This window comes from Anoplophora glabripennis, unplaced genomic scaffold, assembly GCF_000390285.2.
Source record: "Anoplophora glabripennis isolate ALB-LARVAE unplaced genomic scaffold, Agla_2.0 scaffold136, whole genome shotgun sequence".
Classification (NCBI taxonomy): Eukaryota; Metazoa; Arthropoda; class Insecta; order Coleoptera; family Cerambycidae; genus Anoplophora; species Anoplophora glabripennis.
Genome location: NW_019416313.1, coordinates 31,579 through 59,088, shown reverse-complemented (window position 1 = coordinate 59,088; position 27,510 = coordinate 31,579). Strand labels below are relative to the sequence as shown.

General features: G+C 35.8%; 1 protein-coding gene across 4 annotated transcripts in view; it reads right to left on the bottom strand.

The window, feature by feature from the left end:
• Positions 1 to 25,472, bottom strand: part of LOC108911640 (protein pangolin, isoforms A/H/I/S-like) — a 38,014-nt gene extending 12,542 nt beyond the window's left edge. For 2 of the 4 annotated variants that reach the window (XM_018716623.2, XM_018716625.1), the window contains exons 1-3: positions 25,261 to 25,472; positions 3,767 to 3,854; positions 1,314 to 1,541 (exon numbers count right to left, since the gene is read on the bottom strand). In XM_018716623.2, coding sequence (XP_018572139.1) covers positions 1,314 to 1,541; positions 3,767 to 3,854; positions 25,261 to 25,468 — 524 coding nt within the window. In that variant the 5' untranslated portion in view covers positions 25,469 to 25,472. The remainder of the gene's footprint in view (positions 1 to 1,313; positions 1,542 to 3,766; positions 3,855 to 25,260) is intronic. The other 2 variants (XM_018716624.2, XM_018716626.2) reach the window with 1 other exon arrangement.
• Between the last annotated feature and the right edge of the window lie 2,038 nt (positions 25,473 to 27,510).

Sequence of the window (27,510 nt, the reverse complement as noted above, 5' to 3'; positions counted from 1 at the left end):
AACCCTCAAAGGTCACACTAGTGCGAATTCCGTTTTTTTTATTTAACAGCTGTCATTTCTCAGCAGCTGTCGAAGTTCCTTCTATACGCACTAGTGTGACTTTAGTGTGCGCAAAAGTGTGGCTGTTATTATTAATAATTTTTTTTTCATTTATGGTTTAATTGTAAAATGTATGTCGATATTTATGTTTAAATTAATATTTTTACACAAAAAAGTGCTAAATAAACATCAACTTACAGAAAAGGGACCAAAATTCAGAACTTATACGATTTTCGGAAAATTTTACCCGCTAAAAGTAAATCCATGTTTTCGTTAAAAATAAAGAAGACAGGTTCAAAGTTGGCAAAATTCCAATTCGCACTAGTGTGACCTTTAAGGGGCCCACCCCAAGTGTAACCTTTCAGGGTCAATACTACCTCCAAAAAAAACCTAGATTTATTATCTACGGATCGCTATTAAAATATCTTAATCTTAAAATACCATATTTATGCCAAGTTTGCTGTTTTTTTTTATGTTATTAGAATTATTTCTAGTATAGTCTTTCCGAAGTGAATTGAACATATATTAAAAAAACCGAGCAATCAAATTTAATGAGTTTCATAGGCGTCCCTAATAAAGTTTTCTGCTAAAGGTAAAAAATTATAATAATTTGTATATAATGTGTAGAAAATTATAGAAATAGAACAACATATTTTAATTATTTATGTCCTCAAACAATTTTATTAATGGTAAATTTCGTTTTGTTCCGTTTCAAGAGATCTCCAAAATGCCATGTTGTAATAATATTATTTCTCCCTTTCGCAATTGTAATATAAATGTTTAATAGAAGGTGCCTATAAAAAAATAAAATTACCTAAATCACACCAAATTCCGCATTGCTGCACTGCACTGCTGGGCAATTTGTCAACCACTTGTCAAAAGCTGAGATTTATTGCCCAGTAGCCCAATACAGTTGTGTTAGATTTCGTTTGCCCGCGCTCGCATCCTTCAACTGGGCGTATACATTTCTACCACCTCCACGTGTATTTCGACCAGACCTGTCTGTATATGGGTATGGCTAAATGAATATGGGAACAAGTTTTTCAAATATTTCAATGCCAAGTTGCTGCGTCAGCGACCGAACCTAGTACATACCGTAACGATCTTCAACGACGTTCTTCAATTGACACCGGAAAGACTATACCCATTCTATAACTGGTCATCAAACAGCACAATTACTTAAAGTGGACGAATAGACGCGATTTGAACTCTGACACGAGCCTCTGTTCCTAGACGCCGGCAATACCACGTAATGTGGTGATAAAAAATTTTACCTGTGGTTCAGGTCGGGCAGCTCCTGTTTGGGCCCCGGCGTGACGATGGCGGGATGGGAGGACAGGTGGGGCGGGTGCGGCGACAGCCCTGGGTGCGGCTGGATCAGCCCGGTCGGGGAGAACCGGTAGAAATCGCTGGGCAGGCTGCTGGTCGAGATCGGTAACGTGCTGGGGTAGGGACTCCTGAAGCCAGCTCCCGGCGACAGGGGGTACATGCTCGGTGTGTGCCTGAAACAAAAAAAACAACAATTAAACTCGATAGGTGTCGGATTTGGCGCGTCGCAGGGACGAGCCAATAAGCGTCGGGTCTGGTGATCCACGCGGACGCTATGTCTTTGTATGCTGCAATTTATCCGTTAGAGAGCAACTACATATCTCCATATTAACATGAAAAAGAGAACAAATGTTTGAAATCTTCTTTGCTTTATTCACCAATTGATTAACCTGGTCAGGCTGATGTAGTATATATCAACTTAAAGAATTTTCACGCACCGCATTAACCATAATATTTTCGTAAAAAAAACTTAACTATTTTGATTTTAATGAACCCTTACTAAGATTATTTCAGTTTTAAATGCAAGATAGGCGCCAGTACGTTACTTACAACGGCCATCAATCTGACTGTTCTTCAACTTCACCTGGAGTTCCCCAGGGATCAAACCTTGAGCCATTGTTGTTTTTAATGTTTATAAATAACTTAAATTCGCCTTTTTTGTTTTTAACATTCCTTTAAAACTGCTTATTATATGTCGATGTTTCCGCGCGAGACTGTTTAGGGAGAGATACTAATCTCCAATCGCGAATGGAGTATACCCACCCCGCGCTACACTCACGTTATTAATATAACGCTACTTTTCTTCTCCCCGTTCCGAAACCCATTGACTAAAATTATTATGAACGCCCCAACGGCAGCCCACAAATACATTTAATAATTTCAATTAATCGACCTACACCCCATTCAACGCGTGTCGGTTGTTGATACAGGCAGATATATAACAATAATAAAACGCTATTATAGCGGCGATGGTTATAAATTGCTTGTCCTGACTTACACAAAAAGGAAGTATATTCGTAGTGTAAATGTTTTCCTTTGAAAAGTCTATTATTAGACGGTTTTCATTAGTCACATGTGTCACTAAAATGGATGGAGTGGTCTGGCCAATAAGCTAAAACGCGTTTTTCCAAAGGCCGGAAAGAATGCGGCGAAAAAAAACACCTGGAAAATTGATGCCTGAAATTTAATACTTTCATCGATTGGTTTCGTTTATAGACTTGTTTCCCTAGCGTTTATTTAATGGCGATGCGGAGAACTTGCATAAACTGAAGTAAGTCAAAATGAAATGCAAAATATTGGAATACAAAAAATAAATTAAGAAAAAATAAACAATACACCTATTATTTAATACAATAAATCTTTTATATTCGTTCAAAATTTGTTAGTGCGCATGGAAAGTTGTTTGTGCACAAAAAAATTGTTAGTGCGCATGGAAAATTGTGTGCACATGGAAAATTGTTATTGCTCATGGAAAATATATGACGTTAAACTGCACTATATTTAAAAATAATTATAAAACATTCAGGCATTTTCTATTTACAGATTTTCTTCTAATATTTATGTTAGTACATTTGACAATATGAATGAAACAAACTTGTGTCGGCATCTTCAAAGCGGAGCTCATAAATAGCTAAATAACTATTGGAATTAGAGATTAATTATGTGATATCTACTTTCTAGGAATCATTGTCCGGCTCTCAAACTACAAACTGGTCACGTTAATTTTATTTAAACGGTATTGACCTTTCACCCACCGATAAGGCTCGTTTTCAACACCCACGATATGGTCGTACACATCATAGACAAGATATGACCGTGCATTGTTTTTTTTAAACGTATTCGTAACGCTCTGATCCGCAAGACCAATGTACTAGGCGTCAAGGATTTCACAGTCAATGACTCCGTATAATCAACAAATACGTAGCTTTAATACGAAAATTTATATTAATAGTTATTCTGGAAATGATTAATTATAACAGACAAACATTTTATGTTATTAATAAATCGGAGATGAATTGTTTTTATATGTAGAATATGATTACTCACACATTTAGAACATTTGCGATGGTTAATATACAAGATTGTTACCACTAATATTCGATTTTGTTAATTTTAATATAGATTTATTAGTAACAAATAAATAGAATTTCTTACTGCGCAACGTTAAAATCATTACCGGTCGTTCCAAACTTTCATTCGGGCGTTTTTTCATTAAAACAAAAAATTAATTAAACGTCACATGTTATTTTCTCATGTGAACATTTCGCAGAGGACAGACTGGCGGAGCGTTTAATCGTCAAAGACCGGAGCAAATCTCGTTTGTAGGGACGATTAAAGAGTGCACAGTAAATCCCATTCCGGGATTAGAGGGGGTCGGTAATTAGATGAGGCTACTCACCAGGTCGCCACCTGAGACATCTCCGGACTGAGCATGGGGTAAGGGTACTGGCCAGCAGAGAAGGGGTACATAGGGGGTCGAGTGAGACCTGGAAAAAAAATCGTAAATGTAGTATTCAATTGTTTGTTTATATTAATGTTATGTTTCTAGGTGTCTTTTGCAACCGTAATAGAAATAAAATTCGGATGTAATTAATAAACAAAATACATATAATAAGGGAAATATACAGTTTACTTTTCACTTCAAGGTAAGTCATTTATAATTGCCAAGAACATGAAGCGGGCCAAGCAGCGGTCCCTGTGGAAGACCAATGATTTTTCGTTCCGCATAACAAATTAACTTCCCGTATACCAGTGCATATTCGCTATACATGTGAAACCGTGAAGGATACACCTTGTATTAATCGAGACACATATGCATTACCTAATAGAATGTTTGCTTTTTCCCTGGTGAATGTTGCATGCTTTTTCTCCTCGAAACGTAAAACATTATGACATACGCGGTCGGAATAACCGCTATTTAGAGAGCTGTAGGCGTACCACGTCCAGTGCTACCTTTTCAAAGGTACCAATTTGCCGGAACGGTCGGGAGGGAGAATCTCATTCGATAATTTAATAACCGGCATAAACGGGTAATTTTTTTGTCGCAAAGAATACTTAATTTGCGGTTTATTGAGTGCTAAACCAAGTTTTATAGCGAGTAATGAATATTATTATTGTTGTAATGCATATATTCTTCGGCAAAAACGGGCATAATGCAGCCTCAACAAACTTCGTAATTGGCCGGTGACTTGCTTCATGAATACGAGTATTAATTATTGCACAAAATGCGCGCCTCTCTGTTCCCTTCACCGTTAATGGAAATTTCATTAGTTGTTGCTAGTTTTTGTATGCTACGGGGTGTGCGTTTGTCAGTGAAGCTTGCGAATATGTATTTTATTAAAAAAGAAACCAATAATATTTTCCTGGTTATTTTTCGAAATCACAAAACTTAGTGCTCGAGTTTACGTCGTTAAACTGTTATTTGAGGCAATAGAAACAATAAAACGATGGCAACAAGTTAACTCAAACGATAACAGACACAAACGACGGGCGCTACTGAAAAATGCGCTAATGTCAATTTAGCGGCTTCAGTCATAATGATTCGTTTACAATGAACAGTAATAAATCTCGTGAGGAATGATACTAATCACCATCTGATAAAACATATATATACAGGGTGTGAATGAACTTATGTGACTGATGTCACAAACTTGTATCGGAAGTTTAAGGTTATAGAGAAAAAGGCTAATTAAAAATGTGTTTTAAAACTGTTTTGGAACTGCTCAAATACATGCATTTTATTGCGGCGAGTATTTACAAAAAATTCTGTAACACTTTTTACGAGTTTGTAGGTTTCTTATGTGCCGGACTGTATTCGAAAGACAGTTTGTAATACATTGTTGTAGTGATTGCTGTGCTGTTTTTCGAGAGTACATTTAATAGCCGTATTTCCAAGTTTTCTTTTGAAAATGGCGCATTTGTTTAGCAATCGCGAATATTATGAAGTGTTGTGTATTTCACGGAAGTTCGTGACATCGACCAACTGCGACATCGTATTGCCGAAGCAATGCCTGCGACCGAATTGAATACTTAGCGCTGAAGCTTGTGTGCAAGCAAGTGGTGGGTACATCGAACATCTATGAAAATCAGCAGTTCTCAAAAGGTGGCTACTTGAAATGTTGAGGTCAGATTTTATTACATTTTACTCAACACAAATTTTTTCGAGATACAGAGCGACAAAATAAAATTTTTTAAATAGAATTTTTACGAAAATTTCCAAACGGTGCGAAATACTTTTATGAAATTTGGTTTTTAAAGACGCCAAATACGCTGGTTTAATTATTTTTTGGATATTTCATAGAGGGCGCTAGTTACGCTTCATTCCCATTACATTTTAAGTTCTAATTTTTTTAAGGTTAGGTTTTTACCATTCAGGACCCAATTTTTAATGTACAATTTGATTTTCTAAAAAAATGTACTCTTGTTAGAACTTCGTACAAGAGTACATTATTTTTAGAAAATAAAATTGTACATTAGAAATTGGAGCCCGAAAAACTTTGCGTATTTGGCGCGCTTAAAAACCCCGGAATACCAAATTTCATAAAAATATTTCGCAAATTTTCGTAAAAATTCGTCGGGGTCACCACTTGAGGGTTGCTTTCGCTGTACAGCAAGAATAAAACGCTCTCTCAACGGTAATAATAAAGAATTTTATTGAAAATTAATGTATAGTAAACTTGTATAGGAAAAGACGTGTTGACGGGGTGAGTGTTCGTTGGAGAGTCCCTGTGTGTGGAGTCGGTCGTAGGTAGCTTGGTAGTCGCTGGCAGAAGTCCCTGGTCCTTGGCGCCACTCTGCCGGGGTCGTCTTCCGGGAACCACGTGGTGCATCCGGCGGCGTTCTTGACGTAATGCTTAAAAATGGGTCACTTGCGAACATGTGTACCCACAATTTTATTTTGTGCTCTGTATCTCGAAAACAAGAGGAGATAGACATATAGTTCATAAGACAAAAAATTCTTATTATTTGTCGCGCTATCACCCCCTGAATTTACAGGAGGTCTTTCTGAAACACCCTGTATATGGTTTTTAGAAACAAACTGTTCCAAATACCTACATCGCCAATTCAAGGCATAATAAATATTGTGCACTTGCTAAAGAAAAGCGGTTATTTTTATAACCTAATCATTTCTTAGTGAAATAATACTAATATTTTTCCCATCGAAGCCGACAGAACTTCTTTTTTTCGGACACAATCCAAGCTTGCAAATTATTATCCACGCGGCAACCCTTCATTCCCCAAATCTCTATTTCGAAGTTTAAATTGGTCTGGTTCGCCACATCGCACGTGGCCCGTAGAGAGGTTTCACTCGATAATTACACTCGTTATTGTCGCCGCTGTTGCAGCCCGAAAAATAATTGTCATTCGTCCCACAGGAGTGGGTTTTGTTCACGGTACCGGCCACGTGTTACACGGCTAGTCGTTAGGACGTCTCTGTTCGACGGTTTTTTTTTTAACATATCTACGTAGGTCTTCCGTGGCAAAGGGTAGAAATATGAAAAGGAGACAGTTAGAGAGAGCGAAAAAGCTCAATTATTGCTGAATTACTTCCGCGATCTGCTCTGCAATAAAATTAAAGGAGCAGAAAAATGTTCTAATTTTTTTAGTGATTTTTGAACGGTTGTAACTTCGTGAATAATGGTCGTATCGAGAAAAAAAAGAAGCATCTCGAAGCTTAAAGATTCTAGTTTTGAAATCTTGGGATGAAATTTTTTTTGAGCAACACTATTTTTAATTTTCAAAAAAAATTAAATTTTACAAAATTACTAAAAAAAATTACGTCCTCTTTTTTACAATTTTGCATTGAATATTTCAAATGTCGAGAATATATAGTAGAAAAACAGAAGATTAAAACATGATTGGTACTCAGGTTATAAAGTAAACAAAAACACTTACAAAATGAATTTCGCAATTCTGACCTTGAATCCGCCATCTTGAATTTTTAAAATTGACCTCCAATTGGTGATCAGTGACTCCGAAAACCCCCGTATACCAAATTTGGCGCGAATGTTATTTTTTGAAAATTCCTGATATCCGACCTAAACTGATCCGTTTTTTTTGAGGTTAGAAAAAGAACCATCAATTTTGACCGCGGATTCACGTTCGGCGGGGTCTTAACCATATAAATGAACATTTGAATATAGAAAAAAATTTTTTGAACTTTCCCTATCACTTTTTCGTGAATTTTTGCTAAATTTGACCTCTTTTTTGAAGTTAGGAAATTCCTGTGATGTGATAGCTCAATTCTGACACCGGATTCGTGATCATATGGCAAAAATACTATGGATAACATATATCGCATGAAAAGTACAGGCAACTTTTTTTTGTGCGGCTGTGTTATTTAACGTGAAATTGTCAGAAAAATACATCAAACAAATTTTCTTATCCATTTTTCTCAATACAACCCATTATTCACGAAGTTACAGCCTTTCAAACATATAATTTCCGTAGAATATTAACAAAACTATTTATCCATCAAACAACGACCTTGAAAATAGTGACGTCGCGTGGAGATGCTCTGCGTAACAAACCGAACTAGCATGGATTTAACCTTAAACACCATCTACATTATAAACAAGTTATCTGTCGTATCACTTGTTGACTTCTATTAAGGATCAACTAATGGCATTTTGTGTTTTATTTCTTGACTTTTTTATAATTAGATTTGCTGTAGCTCCCAAAATATGTGTTGTTATACTTTTTCATGATAAATACAATAAAAAAAACAGATGTGTATTTGTTAGATGTATTAAAGGATTATAGTCATTATAAGGATTAGGACAGGTATTTATATTTGTTATGAAAATGTTGTGATGTATTTATATATTTCTATACGTTTTATATGTTTATACTAATTAATTGTACGGAGTACCTGTATGCGAACATTATTTTATAAAAACAGCGTTATTTATAAAGGGGCGTCCTAAAAATAACGCAGGATTTGAATTGTGCGCCATTTTCATTCCGCATTGTGCTGCGGTTAGACAAACTGGAGCGCTGTACAAGTGAGCGAGTGAAGATTGTGAAAATTCATTATAAGTACGGAGAGTGTGTAGCTGAGACTGTGCTCAAATTACGTGGAATTTTCGGTAAAAAGAACACCCCGAATTCAGAATTCTAATTATTATTACAGAATTTAATGCACGAGATTTATTATAGAAGACTATTAGATTTTACATTCTAAACAAAATTAACGCCAAGCGCGTAGTTGTCTAACGCTTATTTCGTTCCGTGCAACGTTTTCGACTTCTTATATCTCTTAGTTAGGTCCAATTTTCCTTTTTTCGTATCGAACGTTTATTTCCGCGAGAGAAAATTAGACGCGAGCGCGAAAACAGGACGGGCTCTCCCTGGAAATGAGACAAAACCGACGGCTCCGCGTAAAACCTAATTTTAGCCGGTTGTTCTTGTATACAAAACCACCGGGAAGCATAAAGAACGGTCTCCGGAAAGTGGATTTCGTGTAAATAAAAACTAACACAGGAATCGGTTACGAGATAAATCATAGAGATCAAAGCCGGGGCCAAGTCAAAACTAATAAAGCTTATTGATATTAATGTTTGAAATGTAAACGGCTGCCGTTCGAAAAAAATGTGTCATCGGGGCGGAAGACACGTTTTTGCGATTTTTTCCACATAAAACACGTCGTTTCACAGCGGGCGATTTATATAATTGACGGATTCTTTCGCATACGGGATGTTACAGAGCGGGGTGTCGGAAATGAAAAAATATTTTGGAATGTTTTATTATTCAGAGGATTTATTAAGAACGGAACAGTTTAATGAGAGGCTACTGAAATCAAAATAAATCGAATCAAAAAGCAAGTTGAAAATTTTTAAGAAAATATACATTATGTAGTTGAAACTCAAGTGGCCGTTATCAAGATGAAAAAACTGGGTTTCTGTGTATACAATATAATATAAACAGCAACAAAATTAAACCGTGAACAGTTTAAATTTAAGCAGAATCCAATCGTGTTCCGAACGCTTACGAATGACAACGGAGTTTAGTCTCCGCTGTTCAGTTAAAATACCGTATTGCCGTATTGTGTGGTGAAAGTGTATATCTAACCTTATAAAGTTGCATATTCCATTATTTATTATTTTTCCATATTTCTATCAAAAGTTTTCCAGCAGTTCAGTTTTCGGTCACGTTTCAGTGACGATACACGTCCAAAATGGGGTAAAACCATATTGCGCGGCGACAAATTAATATCAAAAGTATTTTTTTTTAATTATCGCCCGTCGGACCTGACAGAAACTAAATCGGGCTTACAGAAAGGGCGCCCCGCGGCTACGGGGACGGCAGATAGTATTATTGATTGTCGTGGACAAAGGTTGGCATTGTATAACCCTCTCCGTGGCACAATTACATGCAGCCTAACCGACCGTTTTATTCTAACGAACCGGCGTGAATACAGCAGCCAAAGATAGCGGCCAATTTAGCCGATGTCTCCCGAACGATACCGGGGAAATGTACACTGTGATGGATGTCGTCAATTCCGATATACAAAAAATAATTACACTCACAAGGCAATCAAACCAATAAAACTAAACTAAAAAAATTGGAAATGCACAATGCAAAGTATACTAAGGTGCTTAAAATAGAGTAAGGCAGTACTAATCATCCCTTAAATATAAAAAAGCGGCGCGGTGCATAAAAAAGTGTAAGGCTTTGTTAAATAAATCGACTACCAAAACAAATTTACTCGCAAATTATTTGGAGGGTTACAGACATCCCCTAAATAAGCTCGGCAAAAAAAATTAAGGGAGCGGAAAAATTTCCAAATTATTTTAGTGATTTTTGAGTCTGCAACTTCATGAATAATGGTGTATCGAGAAAAAAACAAGCATCTTGAAGCTTGAAGATTCTAGTTTTGCAATCTTGAAGTGAAAAATATGTTTGACCATCACTCTCACAATCTAAAAATGCTTCTTTTTTTTATCTGGATACAACCATTATTCACGAATTTACAGCCTTTCAAAAATCACTAAAAAAAAAAAAAATGGGAATTTTTCTGCTCTGTTAGTATTTTTTCTGAGTGTATTAAATTAAGTAGCAACCAAACGGACCTATAGTACGATCATTTTCGATGCAAAGTAATAAATCATTGCCTGTCAAGGGAACCAATGAAGTACGCCTATAAGGGTTTTACAAATTGAATAATTTCTTTATACATTATGAAGGGACGAGGGGATCAGTTCAGGTCTGGCACCCTTGTTGCTACAAAAATTCCTTTATTCTCATAAACTATTTATTTTAAATGTAATTTATTATAAATCCAATTTGTTTCCTAAATTCCACATATGTACTACATTTTACCTCTGTTCGCGCCACTGTTGTTTACTTGTTTTTTGAAAGCGCTCTCTAATTGACAGCAAAGCTCGCCAGGTTAGTATTTGACGTATAACCGACCAGTTCGTACACTCGATGCACCTGGGCGACTACAGCTACTACCAGAACACAGTGCGTATGCAGCGGTATTTCAGATTTTACATTGAATTTCATTTTAAATTTGAAATGATTTATCTTACGCCTCCTAAAAATGATGACACGATTTTCCTTTGATAAAAGGCCGACAATTTTTTGCTCTACTTTGCATCGTATACGATCCTACTATAGATTCAAAAATGCTACGCTGTGCATAAAATAGAGTAAGCTGTACTGAAACATCTGCCGAAACTGATTTACTCGATTTGGAGGGTTCAAACATTTCTGAAAATTATTGACTGAAAATGTTCTCTTAGAAAAATTCTGAAAAAATTCTCTTTTAACTAATCAAAGCCTGTTTAATTTACTTCTGATGTATGTTTTTCGCTTTTAAGAACGAGCATAGAGTTTATATTTTTGTTGAGCCTTTTTAATTCTTTTTTTCAGGAGGATTTCTGCTAGAAGCTGTATAGACAGAAGGAGCAGCATTCGAAGATGTATGTTCCCAGTACCTAGACGTTGAATAGATCGTCTGGAGCTGGGATAATATTTTTGATGTTGCTTCGATCGACGTGGCTACAAGGAAACGTAGCGCACAAATTCGTATGAAGAAACCAGATTCATTTTTCCCTGGCGAAAATGCATTTTTGTTCGTCTTTTGTTACAGACCGGCGAGCACTTTTTTGTGAATTAAAAATAAAAGTTTAAATTACATTTTAAGGAAAAGACGGGATTTTTGGTTAAATTTTTTGCTACTTTTTTCCTTGCCGAATTTTTTGCTCCATTTTTTGTTATAAAAAATTTCCCCTCCGCCCCCCTACCGAATTTTTTGCTCCATTTTTTGTTATAAAAAATTTCCCCTCCGCCCCCCTACCGAATTTTTTGCTCCATTTTTTGTTATAAAAAATTTCCCCTCCGCCCTCCCACGGAATTTTTTGCTCCATTTTTTGTTAATTTTTAACAAAAAAACAGGCAAAAAATTTCCACTCTCCGGATTAGAAATTGCAAATTAAAATTAAACTTCGAATAAAATAGGGGCTTGTGTAATTTTTTTGGATGTACTCCCCTGCCATTCCAGGCTGGACCGAGATGAGCGGGGAATTTTTTTTGAATTAATCTCTTTCGTTTCAGACTTTTCCAGAATTATTTCCAGTTTACATAAAGCTTAATTTGAATAATGATTTTAATGAATTGTTACTGTTTTAGTTTGATTGTAGCAATGATCGTCATATTCATGAAATTGCACTTTTTAAATAAGACAGAAGTGAAGCCAAAGCATAATTTATTAAAAAACATTATTAACACAATTTAGTACATTGTAATAACTGATATTAAGATAAGGGCTGCCTAATAACAAGACTGTTCGTTCTTCAAAGATACAGGGCGAATGCGACACACCGGCTTTCCGTCGTTTCTCGACTCGTTTTGTTGGTTCTAACTACGCAACATGTTTCACCGTCTTCATGATCTAATTAACATGTTTCGAAAACTCCCAAAGAATTCTGTAAAATAAATAAAAAAACTGTTACATACAGGGTGTTTTCTACATAATACACACTGAAATGGTTACCCACTACTATTTATTATTTGATTCATGTCAAATTTGACATGCGGTAGTAAAAGAATATCCCAATTTGATGGCATCAATTACAAGACCGTTATTTTTGCAGATATGATCCAAAAGTTTATCTTTTCAGTGAAGTACCATGTGTATTATTACATTTATTACTTATTTGGATATATCTCCGATTACAACAATACAGCGTTCGATTCGATGGGTCTATCTCTAATTGTAACAGAGATATATCCAAAAAAGTGTGTCAAAAACAGAAAAAAAAAACAATTATTAGTTGTTAGACAACCACGTCGTTTTTAATCATAATTAGAATTCAGGGTTTTCGTCGGCTAGCCATAGGCGTGCTCGTCGTAAACAAATAAATAAACAGGTAGGTATAAATAAAAATAAATATTTTTACGTACTTTATCAGCGAAAGGTCACTTTTTACCCCTTGGCGCGTTCGATATTTTTAGAATGTTAAAACACGTATATACGAAACAAATGCGAAGCCATTAACTTACCGGTTTCGTACGCGGCGCTGTAGCGAAAGACGGACGCGACGGCTATGATCATCCGACCGAGTCCCGAACTCTAATCATAATCTTTCTTCTTGAATTCGTTTAATATTTCATAAACCATTCAAGATATCTATTTTAACAATCGTGGTATGTGTTTTAAAAAATAGTTCTCGTATTTTTACTTTATTTTAAAACTAAAAAAGTATTAGTTGTTTGAAAAATTGTTTTAATGTTGAATTTGTTACCTTTGTTAATACTTTACGGAGATTATTATCAAAGACGCACCCAAATAATTGCTTGTGAATGCAATAAATATAACGTTAGACTGAATATTAGAATAGACGAACATAAAAATTACATTAAGAAACGAGAATTTGAGAAACAGACGGAAAACTGCAAAAAACGTAATTCGTGAATAACTTGAAAAATATTTAAGAATTTCACAAACATGCAAAGGATCAATGTTGTAGAGCATAAAATTGTCTACAAAAAAGGCACCTGCTGATTTTTTCGTACAGTGCGTTATTTAGGAGATATTTAGGGATTTATACAGGGTGATTCACAACTTATCCAAAAAAATTTGGAAATAGATGCGGCATGAGAAATGGTCAATATTGTAAAAAAATTTTTTTTTAAATTCTTAGTTTCTGAGAAAAAAATATTGAAGTTATAGCACATTCAACCACTACATAGCTGGACAACTGTAGTCTCTAGCGTTATTCGCAATACGCGTGGAGAGCCATGTGACTCCTAATACTGAAATCCGTCGTTGCGGTAGTTTTTACCTGTTATCTGTGGTATTTACAACAGTTTTTTAGTAGTTAGTGTCGAAAATGGCTTGCGTGTATAGCAATAGTGTTGATGGATATCGTTTTAATTTATGGTGAAGCAAGACAACATTTGTATTATGGTGAAGTATTTGTATTATGGTGAAGCAAGACATCAATTGTGTTAGTTCGTAGAAAGTGAGTAAGACGGACCCAAATGTGTTTACACGTGAGTGGATAAAATTTTGAACAATTGCTGTTGCAGCATCGGGTATGTCAAATGATTTTATTATTTAAAAACACAAATTAATTTTATTAATAATTAATAAAGGCAAAAGCATTTGAATTTGCCGATATAAAATAAGTGCGATAAAATTCTATTTACATATTTCTTTCCTTGCGAACGTTTTTGTCCGTTTTTATAACGCCGCCATGCTGGTCGCATTGTGCTAGGTCAGGTTTTACAGTGGACCAGTTTCCAGTGCCGTGCAGAACTGTATTTTTTAAATCAATTTCGAACTGACCTTTTTGATTTTTTCTGTACAAAATTGTATTTGTAAGGGTCCCCTGTACATCCAGAATTTTTTTTTGGATAAGTTCTGAATCACCCTGTATAAAATGACTATTTTTATGCAAATCAGTCAGAAATATTAAGAAATATCAAAAAATAAAACCTAATCGTTATTTCATGAACCATAAAGAACTGTGGGAGCAGATAAAATGTTGTACACCACCCAGCAGTGAAGTATAATTTTACCAGTCTCGGACTCTATTGCTCCGCTCGGGCGCAAAATCGTCCTCGACTGATAAATAATGTTTACTTCCTTTATGACGTAAATAACTGTTTTCGTCATCTACTAGTAAAAAACAAGCCCATGCAAAAAATTGTGCATTTTGGCATTAATGCATCTTTAAATACAATTTTGACTAAGGCGTGGTGTAGTTCTAACTTTTTAATTGAATAGGTGAAAGAGATAAGTGCACCAATCACCACAGAATGTTGTGTTTAAACGTAATCTCGATCTTATTGTTTTGGCATGTGATCATTTATGTACTTCCACCGTTTCCATATCTTTCTAAGACTGAAAATATGACCTTTGAGTGTTCCGCATGGAGCAGAAGCAGCTGGGAGCGTTCAGGTGTTAATTGCCTTTGCGGAATTCGGCCCAGATGACCCGGGGATATTTTTTCAAGTCCACTCGGCCCGGTAATCTCGCACGCAACGTTCCGACATCCAAATAACAGACCATCGTCAGCGAGCCGACGACGGGCGGATTGACTGCCATATTTACATTCCTAATTGGCAGCCGCTGCACGCGAGAGAGTAGTCGGGGTCCCGTCGCTCTCGGATAAACCATTAAAACAAAGACAATTAAAATACTGACAAGTGGGTATAAAGAAAAATCAACAACACGTTAAACATCAGAAACAGTAGCGAGACGGGAGGAAATTAGATTGGAGTTCAAAGGCGGGCCGCGCTCGCGAATTACGAAAACACCTCGAGTCCTTTGAGGAGGCGCGCGATATGCAAACGACCAGGATAATTAGGATAATGGCAGCCACTTCAATACCTGCCGAGGCCTCGCTCTGCCTGCCTGCGATGCCCTAATTTATCCGTACTTGTGTTTTTGTTAGAGTGCCCGGCACTTGTTGAGGGGGTTAATTTCATGAGTCGACTCGCGTTTTCGCTATTTCGTAACGATTCCGGCGACCACCACTGCAGCTTTACAATCATATACAGTGTGGAATATTTTGGTTGATGCATGTATTGGTATCTTGGAAACCATAAGAGACAGGAAAATGGTTAGATGAGGAAAGTTTTAGATAGTTCTGTTGCTAAGTTAATGGCGTTTGCATGCCGATCCTAGCTCGTCAGTTTCTTGAGTTATTTTGAAAATAAGTGTGGCGTTTTCGAAAATCGTCTGTAACTATTTTATTTAGAGGAATTTTTAAATCTGAAAACACTTTTTCACAGTTTCTTCGAGAAATTTCACTGCATATTTAGATTTTCATTGCGACGTTTCGGTTGCGAGAAAGCGTCATCATCAACTTCATTTTTTCTTATGGGCGCCATATTGAATTTGTACCTAAAACTTATAACCATTTTCCTATCTCTTATAGTTTCCCAGATACCAATACATGCATCACCAAAATAGTCCACAGTGTATACAGTAAAACTATTTTAATAGAACCAACGAACAAATTTTTTTCAAAGACATGAAGTACATTTGTTCAGCCCTCTATTAAGAGGGTTATTAGAAAAAAAATTAGCTCAATATGTAGCCAAAGCGACGTACTTTATACACTCACTGTATTGCACATGATTCAAAATAATGTTATTTGGCAGCAAAATTTTAGTGATTGTTAGTGACTGTAGTTAGTAATGACTAATTACAGTCACTAAAATTTTGATATAAAGTTAATTAGAGTTTAAAATATTACTAGGAATGTATGCGTTGTTTATGAGACATCCATCAATAAGCTTTGATATAAGGCCTACTTTGAGAAAAGTCACTTATTTTCTACATGCCGTTTTTCTCGAAAACCGTCCACATTGGGAAGTTCTAACAAGAGTACATTATTTTCAGAAAATTAAATTGTACATTAGAAATTGGAGCCCGATTGGTAAAAAACCTAACCTTAAAAAAATTAGAACTTAAAATGTAATACGAATGTAGCATAACTAACGCCCTCTATGAAATAAACAAAAAGTAATTAGATCAGCGTATTTGGCGTCCTTAAAAACCCCGGAATACCAAATTTCGCAGTTTGGAAATGTTCGTAAAAATTCTATTTAAAAAAATTTATTTTGTCGCTCTGTATCTCGAAAATAAGAGGATATAGACATATAGCTCACACGACAAAAAATTGTTATTTTTTGTCGTACTATCACCCCCTGAATTTACGGGAGGTCTTTCTGAAACACCCTGTATAAATATAAAATTCAGTATGAAGGTAGGAATTATTCAAGACAAATGTAGCATATTATAATCAAACTTATGTTTTCTTGAAAGAAAATTGTAGCAGGTCACGAAATGGCGTAGGTGAGAAGTAGCACGATAGACGGAGCCACTTACGTTCTGTTTATACACATCTCCTAAACACTAAAGCAGCTGGATCGCTCTAATGACATAATGATTAGAGATGTCAAATATGATTACTTTTGAGTAATCATGAGTACCGATTACTTTCGGTTTAAGGAATCGGTACTTTGTATTCGTTACTTTGATTACTATGAGTAGCGGCTTCAAAATATTCTAAATAGAATAGTAATCAGTAATTACATAATTGATATACAGTACTGTAAGTTATAGATGAGTAAATATCAAACCGCATCATCTTATGAATATAATATAACCTCAGTTTCTCTTAAAAAAGAAATGCAGTGTTAATATCTGAAATATTAAGGTTTGTTTGATACAAAAAATAATTATAATGCAACGATCACATTACGAATATAAATATATATTTTGAAAATAAACAATAACTTTTAAAATAAACAAAAATAGAAAGTACATATTATTTTTTTATATTAAGTATTATAGACACAGTTTTATGCATATTTTTAGTCTTTTATAGGCAATATTTTTTCTAATATAAGTAGGTATAAAAATATGGTACACAAAACAAATGAAATTGAATGCAACGTAACAATACAAGTACTCGTTTCGTGTCGATATAATATGAATAAGTCCAAGAAGCAAACAAATAAGCAAAAGTAACGAATACTTTTTCAAACAAATAATCGTTACTTCGGATCCAATTGAGTAACGAGAACTCATGTCACGAATTGATACTTTTTCGACGTCTCTAATAACGATGAGGACCATCAATAAATTCCAAACCGACTTATGTCTGGTTGGTTAAGCTTACGAACGATTCTAGCTGTTGTACTACGCGTTGCGAGTGAAACAAAATATTTTTTATTACTGAGAAATATTTATATCCAAATATATTCTTAAAATAAATATATACAATTATTTGACGAAAACTATTCAATTTTGTATTAAACAAACGATACATTAATATACAATACAAAACATGTTTCTATAAAATCTATGTAGATCATAAAATTAAGAATATAATTCGTTTAACCGTAAGTGTCAAATATTTATTTTAAATGCTACGTATTTTTAAAGTAAGAAAATATATTTCTGGGTAGAAATTTAAGTATTTAAATAAATAAAAAAATTTCTTGAAAGAAGAAACGTGCGATACCTTAAAATCAAATGTTGTACATTTGAAGCAAGTATTTTTTTGCGAGTATGCTTCTTTTACGCATCGAAATAACGTAAGGAAAACAATTACAATTATTGTTGGCAATTTGTTAAAAACAAAGCAACTGTTTTATATTTTTTATATTTATCATTAATTAATATTATCTAATAAAAAAATAGAAAGTACTTATAAGGTTACTCGAACACAAAGAATGTAATAGATAATAAAGGACAAATACTTCATTAATCCACAATTTCTTACACTTTTGACCTTGACCATGGCACTATATAATTTTTTATGAAGTTTCAACAGAAGCGTGACTATTTCAGTAGCAATATAATTAATTGGTTCAGTGTTAATTTCAACATTAGTGTTATTTGAAAAATATTTTGCGACTAAATCAAGGAACCTTCAAACTTTTTTTATTGCGACCGGGAGATTTTTAAAACAATAATAATAGAATTCAAACTACAAACGTTTTGAGACTTTTACAAACATATCAGTTATAGAACTTGAAAGGAACTCGTCTGAACATCTAATACTCGGATTCAATCCGGCGACTCGGGAGATAATTGGACAGGTCTTTTTTAATACGCCCTGACATATCCGTCGGAGTACACATTGTCAAGTGCAGTATTTGGTTAGTCATTAAAACCACATGAGTGCCGAGAGGCCACGTGCTGCGAATAATGACAACCCCTATTCGCAGGCCCCATTCGGGGGTATGTAGCGTGCATAACGTACACAGGCAAAGGGGAAGAGCGAGACCGACAGCCGTATCGCTGCTGCAGAACGGGATTTAATATTAATTATTCCGGATTCATTCGAAACTGATACGTTTGACGTTGATAATATTCATTGCCGCATTATGATCCGGTGCCGCAACCGCTAACAGGGCGCTCTTATTTAGTACGGTCCCAAAATGGTCCTTCGAACCGGATTTGGTCCTTCGCACCGGATTTGATCCTTCGAACTGGATGGTCTTGACGACATTAAAAATAAATGTCCAAGATCGTACTATACCTGTATTTTGGGGAAAATTACTATCTTCAGAATAAAGAAAACTGGCACCATCCGTAATAACGCTAAGCAAGCAGCTGAAGTCGAAGTGTCAACCAAACAAGCAGCTGATAAGATTCCATTGTTGGCCAACAAATCTCAATAATTTCGAACATGGGGATTGAAGATACGGCGAAATGCTAACAAGATACATTGTGTGTACAGTTGTAACGTGTGTAAATATTTCATTAAGCAAATATTTGCGATATGCATGTAGAAATTCTTGATCAAATAACCTGGAGTAATCTGGTGAATAGCTATCGATATATTAGGATATCATTTACATTTGTCGTTCGCGTACGGTATGCGGGCTATCCCCTTCACCGAACCGCGCGGGGGAATAAACGGCAGCTATGGTCGGTTCTAACTGACCAAACAGAACTGATACGGTTTTGTATTTGTGTACTAGTGTAAACTGTAACATGCAACAAAGTCTGATGCTAGGACTTGACGTACTTAAAAATGTTTTCAGGAAGCTTAATATAATTTTCATATAGTAAAAAAAATTGTATTTTATCAAATACTTACTGTTTGCTTTATACAGGCTGTTAATGAACTTATGTCAAAAATTTAAAGGGGTGAAAAAGGAGCAAAAACTGAGTTAACTGATGTCACAAACTTGTATCGGAAGTTTAAGGTCATAGAGAAAAAAACTAATTAAAAATGTGTTTAAAACTGTTTTGGAACTGCTGAAATACATGTATTTTATCACGGCGAGTACATACAAATAATTCTGTAACACTTTTTAGGAGTTTGTAAGTTTGTTATGAAGCAGGACTGTATTCGAAAGTCAGTTTATAATACATTGTTGTAGTGATTGCTGTGCTGTTTTTCGAGAGTACATTTTTTTGTGAAAAGTGTTGTGTATTCCACGGAAGTTTGTGACATCGACCAACTGCGACATCGTATTGCCGAAGCTTGTAATATGATTCGAGAGGACGTGGCAATGTTGCAACGCGTGCGAGCGAATTGAATACGTCGTGCTGAAGCTTGTGTGCAAACAAATGGTGGGTACATCGAACATCTTCTATGAAAATCATCACTTCTCAAAAGGTGGCTTGCAATGTTGAGGTAAGTCAGATTTTAAAATTACATTTTACTCAAAACAAATCCGTGTATTTACATCATTTTGACATAAGTTCATTAAAACCCTGTATAACTAAATTAATTGCAGCCATCGATTATTAGCTGAATAATACTTTATTACTCAGCGAGTAAGAACGAAAAAACTTTAGTTTGTACTAAATATAACTAGAAAGGACGCAGCTTGCTACATACAGTATAGACTTTAACAATTTATAAAGTTTTAACGAGGCTGTTAGTCGGTTTAGAGCTATTTACTTATTTGATTGTCGGGTTTTACAATGTCGAAGATACGATAAATGAAAATCAGTCGGGTTTTTATGGTACAATTAAGGTATGCGCAGACTTGTTGAAAAGGACGCGGAGGTTTTGCTACTGTGCGCTCACCTTTACCGTGTAAAATCACGTCCTAATAAAGTTGCGCTTTTCCCAGTAGGGTACATCGCGACACGATTGAAAAATTTGCCCCGCCCAGTCGACGAGACGATGTCATCAGTTTCGGATTAAAGGAATTATTAGAGGGCCGCGTTGTTCATTTCATACACCATTATGTGCGCGATTTGCCGAGCACAAAAATCCCGGATTAATATCCGTAGCCCCGGACTTAATAGCCGCTTTATTAAATTCACAATAAATATAAATTTATTAAGCGGCGACATTTTCAATATGGTCGGAGGTTTCCGCGGGGTGGAAAGCAAATATGGGACCTAGTAAGTCTCTCCTTTGATCTGAGGATCAAGTATTGATGATATAATTCATTCGTTTCGCATATTTTTTAAACTGACCTTTTTTTTATAAATTTTGGATCTACTAAATTTTTAAAACAAGATTGATACACACAACAAAAAAATTAGGGGATCAGGAAAATTTCCAAATATTTTTAGTAATTTTTGAAAATCTTTAGAAGAAAAAATTTTTGAGCATCACTCGCAATCAAAAGGCAAAATAATTTTTTTTTAATACTGCTCATAGCCTTAGAAAATTTTGAGTGAAAAGTCAGTTTTTTTTTAACATCGATATCTCATGATCGTACAGCCAACGGAAGGTGGGTTTTCAAAACTTGAATCACTCCTCTTCAAGGACTTTTCTATAGTTTAAGAATTTTTTTTATATTCGATATTAATTTAATAAGTGAAAAAAAATACTTTTTCTGCTGTTTTGGAAAATCGACGACTGCTTTGCAAATATTGCAAAAAGTACCAACGTTTATAGGTTTTTTTTAGCTCAATAGATGCTCATGAGGCCTGTACATTTTGAAATCGATCGGTTGAACTATTTTCCTTTTCAGAATCGTCAGTTTTATAAAAATTAAAGGAGCAGGTTTATTGCTCCTTAAATATCAATTAATGACTAAGATCAAAAACTTATTTTTGCTTTATATTTCTCACAATTTCGCGTTATACACATCAAATATCGAAAAAAAATCAAAATTTTAAATAAAAAATTCAATTTTGAAAAAAATCTAATTTTTCAAAATGTTGAAATTTAAAAAAAAATTGAAATTTTGAATTTTTTTTTTGCATTTTAAAATATTCAAAAAATTGAACTGAATCATTTTCTGTTCAATTTTGATGCGATTTTTTTCTTCGCATGCCGTATTTCATCTATAGTAGGATCATATTCGATGCAAAGTAATAAATCATTGCCTGTCCAGTGCAGTACGGTTTTAAGGGGTTTAGAAATTGAATAATGTATGCATTATGAAGGGATGAAGGGATCAGTTCTCGTCTGGCACCCCTGTTCCTACAAAAAAATCCTTTATTCTCATAAACTATTTATTTTAAATGTAATCTAATTTATTTTTTAAATTCCACATATGTACCATATTTTACCTCTGTACGCGCCACTGTTGTTTACTTGTTTCTGATTTACAATCAAGCTCGTCAGGTTAGTATTTGACGTATATCCGACCACTTCGTACACTCGATGCACCTGGGCGACTACAGCTACTACCAGAACACAATCCGTATGATCCCCGGTATTTCAGATTTTACATTCAATTTTATTTTAAATTTGAAATGGTTCATCTTACGCGTCCTAAAATGTTGACACGATTTTTCTTTTATATAATTGCATTAATTTAAGTTAAAAAAAAAACAGCAAACATTGGTACTTTTCACAATATTCGCAAAGTAGTCGTCGATTTTCCAAAACAACAGAAAAAGTAATTTTTTTGCACTTTTTTAAATTAATACCGAAAAATTCTTAAACATACCAAAAAGGCTCTTGAAGAGGATTGGTTCAAGCTTCCAAAGCCCACCTTCCATTCGCTGTACGATCATTAATTCATGAGATATCGATGATCAAAAGAAAAAGGAAATAATTGCACAGAAAATAAAAAAACAAATTGAAGCTGAAGAATCAGGCTAAAAGACTGGCATTAATTTCAAAACTAGAATCTTCAAGCTTCAAGATGTTTCTTATTTTATCATGATACGACCATTATTCACGGAGTTACCTTTCAAAAATCACCAAAAAATTTTGAAAATTTTTCGGCTCCTTAATTATTTTGCTGAATTAGTTTTTTCATATTACTTGAAAAATTAATTAATAAATTGCACTGCGTATGCCGTAGCATCCGGTTCGAAGGACCAAAATGTAACAGGACGAGAACATAACAAAACAATAATTTATGCAATTATTTTCGTTAACCGTCGAGCTACTGGTTAAGGAGTTGCCTGAACTCCGACGGGTCTCTTCTCGCGAACCCCACAAGGAGCACCAAGCACCGGATCCACTTCTGTTTTCGCGCGATAGTTGTGGCGGACTGCAATTGCAATTAAGCCCATTACTTACATTTGGACACGACTAGTTCGCTCGCCGGCGTTTTTGCCCTTCCCCGGGGACAGGTTTCTATTCTCGTGCATTACCGTCTTCCACGTCGTTAGCGGTTCCGCCCCGCCGCCACATCGCGATCAAAAGACGCTCCGTACGCCGTATCCGCGGCATCCACTTCTTGCAGAACATCAATTAGCGGGTAATTGGGTGCGTGTGTTCCAGCCGGGGAGTCCCCGCTGCCCCCTCGCGGCCCTGCGCGGTGCTGCCGCTGCACAGGAAACTGTAATTGGGTAGTAGTGCATCGGTAATTTAATTGTTCATTATACCGTAAGCGACCGCACATATATTTCTGAAACGGGCTGCTCGTCGACCGATCGATGGGTTTTTATTGCCGACAGCGCCATAAAGGACGGCATACCTACTTTTTCGAGGACTTGTACGGGCTGCGATGCGAATATGTACCCAATCAGCAATTTCAATTAGTCGAGCGCGGCTCACATGACGGGAAAGTGTCCGCGATGCGATACGGGACGGTTTCTAAACGTTAGGATGGTGCCTCGCCTGTTACCGGCGATACAGGGTAAATCTTAAACGTACGTACAGGCTGTCTTAGTCTCTAAAGTATTCAGTGACAATATTACCAGATCCAGCACCGGAGTTCATTATTCTCGTGAAGCTGTATAATTTATTTTTTTTAAGAGAAAACTTGTTGAGAACTGTTGACTTTATTGTAGCATTTAAGCATAATGTAAAGGCGCGATCGAACGTCGACTTTGGTTGATTAATTTCGTTACATCATTGTACATGTTTTACTAACTGTAACAAAACCATATCTTGATATATCAATTATACCAAATAAACTTTTAAATATTCAGTACAAAATTGTTATTAATTGATGCTAACTCAGGCTCAAGTCTAGATCGCAAACCTAACGTCCAAATTGCCCATGATTTATAATAGTCTTGTGTCGGAAAAAAGGTGCTCTTTAGACCAAAAATAAAGACAGTGAAAGGACACACAAAGTGATGATGAAGAACCCGGAGAGTGTACTTTGCGTATTAACCAGGAACATTGCTCTGGTTAATGAACTGCACTTGATCGGAGTTGACGTTCAATCCCGCCTAATGACTCCGCCAAATTTATAGTGAGCAAGTCTAGTGCAAGCCATCGACAATTTCACAAACAAAATTTATAAGCAATGAAAAATAAAACCAATCTTTCCTTATCCCCTAACTGAGGGCATACTACATATATAGTTCGACGACTTCTGATCAGAGTCTTCCTCGTACCCTTGCATTTCCCTATTCCGATTGAAAAAGATCGGATCGAATAAAACTGATGACTCGGATCTTTTAAAGTTGATTTTAAGGAGTATGCGATGGACGTCGATTTGCGTCGCTCACAATAGGGTAGAACGCGGCGTGCTCGCAGATCGGTATCGGTTCCGAGGGGTTGTATACAAATTCGGTCGATGGGGGGAAACGCACAATGGGGTAGGGCGCGGAGCGCTGCCTCTCAATGGGGACTTGTTGATTTGGGCAGAGGATATTAGAGGGCACAATAACTGGGATATTTAACGCTGCAATCTGGTAATGGACCGGGCACGAGGGAGCCCTGCGATTTTCTATGATATATAGTCGGCCATGAAGCTCCTAGTGTGACGGAAATAGTGAATGAACATTGTCGTATTTTACCCATGCTTCGAAATTCATTCAAGAAACAGCTAAAAGACCATCCCGTCAATATTACTGCTCTAGATCCTTGGTTAATTAAGTCTTTTTTGTCTAAAACAGTTTAAGCAATAACTGCCTTATTATTAATTATATACGGGATGATTCACAATATGGATGCGTCATGAAAAATGGAATCAATATCGTAAAGACAATTTTTGTAAAATCCTTATAGTTTCCGAGAAAAAAATTATTTAAGTTTACAACCCTTACATCGTTGGGCTGCTGTGTCTCCAGCGTCATTCGCGTTGTGTGCTGTACACAATGCGCTCTCTCTCTCTCCATGTAACCTCAGGAGATTCCAAATACTGAAATCCGATGTTAGTATCAACGTTTTTCCGATAGTGTTTACATTACTTTTTCAAGTGTCAAAAATGACTTACGTGAATAGCAACTCACAGTTGATGGATATCGTTTTAATTTATGGTGAAGCAAGACAACATTTGTGTTAATTCGTAAAAACTGGGCAAGACGCGCTCAAATGTGTGGACAAAATTTTAAAATACCTAAAATAAATAAAATAGAAATAGAATAAACCCCCCCCCCCCCCAAAGCGTCGAACTTGGCCCGCCCATGTCTTAATAACCCCGATGATGTCGCTTTGGTTAGAAAAACGCGTTTCGGCATTTTTTTTAAGAATAAATCTCTAGAAGCACAGAAAAAAATAACTACAGGCTACTGCCCTCCACCACTACTGAAAGCGCCGGCCGCGCGACCTTTGGGGGCGGCGGCGGCGGCGTCGGGACTGGTACCTGTGGCGGCGAGCAGCGGCCCGAGACGTCTCCATTCGGCGGGGCTGAGGGGCTGCGGCTGGGGTGAGCCCCCGTACTCACCCATGGCGCCCGCGCCCTTGCTGTCCAGCTGGTACGGTGGGATGCCCATGTGTGCTGGGGGCGGCTGCGACAGGGGGTCTCCGTTGTGGCAGAAGAAAGGCATGTGACCCGTCGGTCCAAGTCCCATCTTTCCGGCCTGCAAACAAAAATCCGGTCAGAATGCAGGATTCATAAAAAAAATAACGGTGTGCTTAAAAATTGGATCGATATCATCAAAAACTGAATGACAATAAATGAAAAGTAAAAAAAAAATATTTTAAAAACAAGCTTTTATTAAAATGCGCTAAAAAGAAAAAAACAAGGAGTTCATAAAACCCATAATGTTGGGTAAACTCCAAACCCACAAAGGGGTTAAATATTTGTTAAAAGATCTTGAAATTAGAGCTTCAAAACGTTTTTTTTTTTATCTCGATCGACAATTTTTTACTGAGATACCATTCAAAAATCACTAAAAAATTTATGAAATATTTTGTTCCTTTAATTTTTTCTAATAGTGTAGTTAATCAATGATTTTGATGTCGACGCTTTTTCTTCATATTTCGGAAACTGTAATAAAATTCTCGATCACGCGATCTATCCTGCTTCATCTTCGCTACTGTTATAAGAAAATAATCAGTACTGAAACTATAGTTTCCCTATTTCCTCCGCTAATTCACCATAAAAAACGAATTACTTACCGCGGTTAATTGTAGCGGGGAATATTTAATCAGAAAATCATTTACGTGGTAGTAACTAATCATAAGAATGGTGATGTCGAAAGTCCAATAAAGTAAGTATGTATTGCATGAAAAACTGGCAAAACTTCTTTTCAATTAAAAAAAGTCGTTTAACGGAAATCACAAAACTTTTGCTTATTACAATTAATAATAGACTAGAAAGGTAGGCAAGTCCGCTGCTGCATTGCCAGGTCTGGCTTATTTTCGCAATATTTGAGTATTTTGAAAACAATGTTTCTTCTAGAGTACTGCTATCTTTGTCGTAGTTAACAAACTACGGTTAAAATCACGTCCGGACGAGGTCCTGTACGTGTCGTAATTGCAACGGGAATAAAAAGCGGATCCGGGGGAGGTTAAATATGGAACTGCCGCATTTATGAATAAACATTCCGGCGATTTATTTAGACGGTGCCGCAGCCGCGAGTCCGCCCGTCCGTTTCCTGCCTCGGCCTTTTGTTTATTCATGCCACCGTGATACCGCTCCCGGGCTATGCGCTCTTATCTACCTGTCGTCCATTAATCCGTCGGCGCTACGACCAGGCGGCTCGATTTTTGTACGCCCGAAGCTAGCGTTGCTACATTTAAAATGAGTTGTTAAACATAAAAGAGGTTTTTATGAAAATATAACCTCTTGTTTAGTTGTTAATTAAATAACTCAGCGGCAGAGAGCGAAACTGCAATGGGACTTTGGGACGTGTTATTTTAAAGTCACCATATTTTTTATGTCACTGTGGACGATGCGCCGAACATCAAAAAATTCAAGTGTTTTTATAAAATTAATGTATTTTTTGGATTATTTATTCGAAATATTTATAACCCGTGAACATTTGTTTAAATGAGAAAGAACTACATCGAAATGTGTAGGTGCACAATTAATTTTTAAAAAAATTAATAATGTTTACATCCTAATTCTTCTGGTAAAATATAGGATGTTGTCTTATCTAATAAATAAAGAAACAAAGGTAGAAAATCGAAAAAAAAATTACTCGACCATTTAAATCCAATTATAAAACATAGTGAAAACGTTAACAGTTTTAAAAATACTAAATTGCAACAACCTAATATCCGAAAACAATTATTATCGTTATGTAAAAAAATGTCTTATTCATTCATATGTCTAAGTAAAAAGAAGGACTATGGATTAAAAATGCAATAAAAGCTAGGTTAATGACCAATTAATAAGGTAGTTTAATATTCACTCTCGAAGAACCTTGGTGGGTCAGCGGTCAGGAGCGGTTCAAAAAGGGGTTTAAATAATGATGTAAAAATATTTTTTTCAGTATAAATGTACATTTAAAATTTTTTTAAATTGCGTTTTCGTATTCTTCTCACTTTTCCCTTAAAATTAATTACATTATAACTGAATCACCCTGTATAATTCGAGATAAAATATTGATTTTTTATTGAATATTTGCAGTATCCCACATCAGTTTTTAGGTCAACGTGTCAGAGA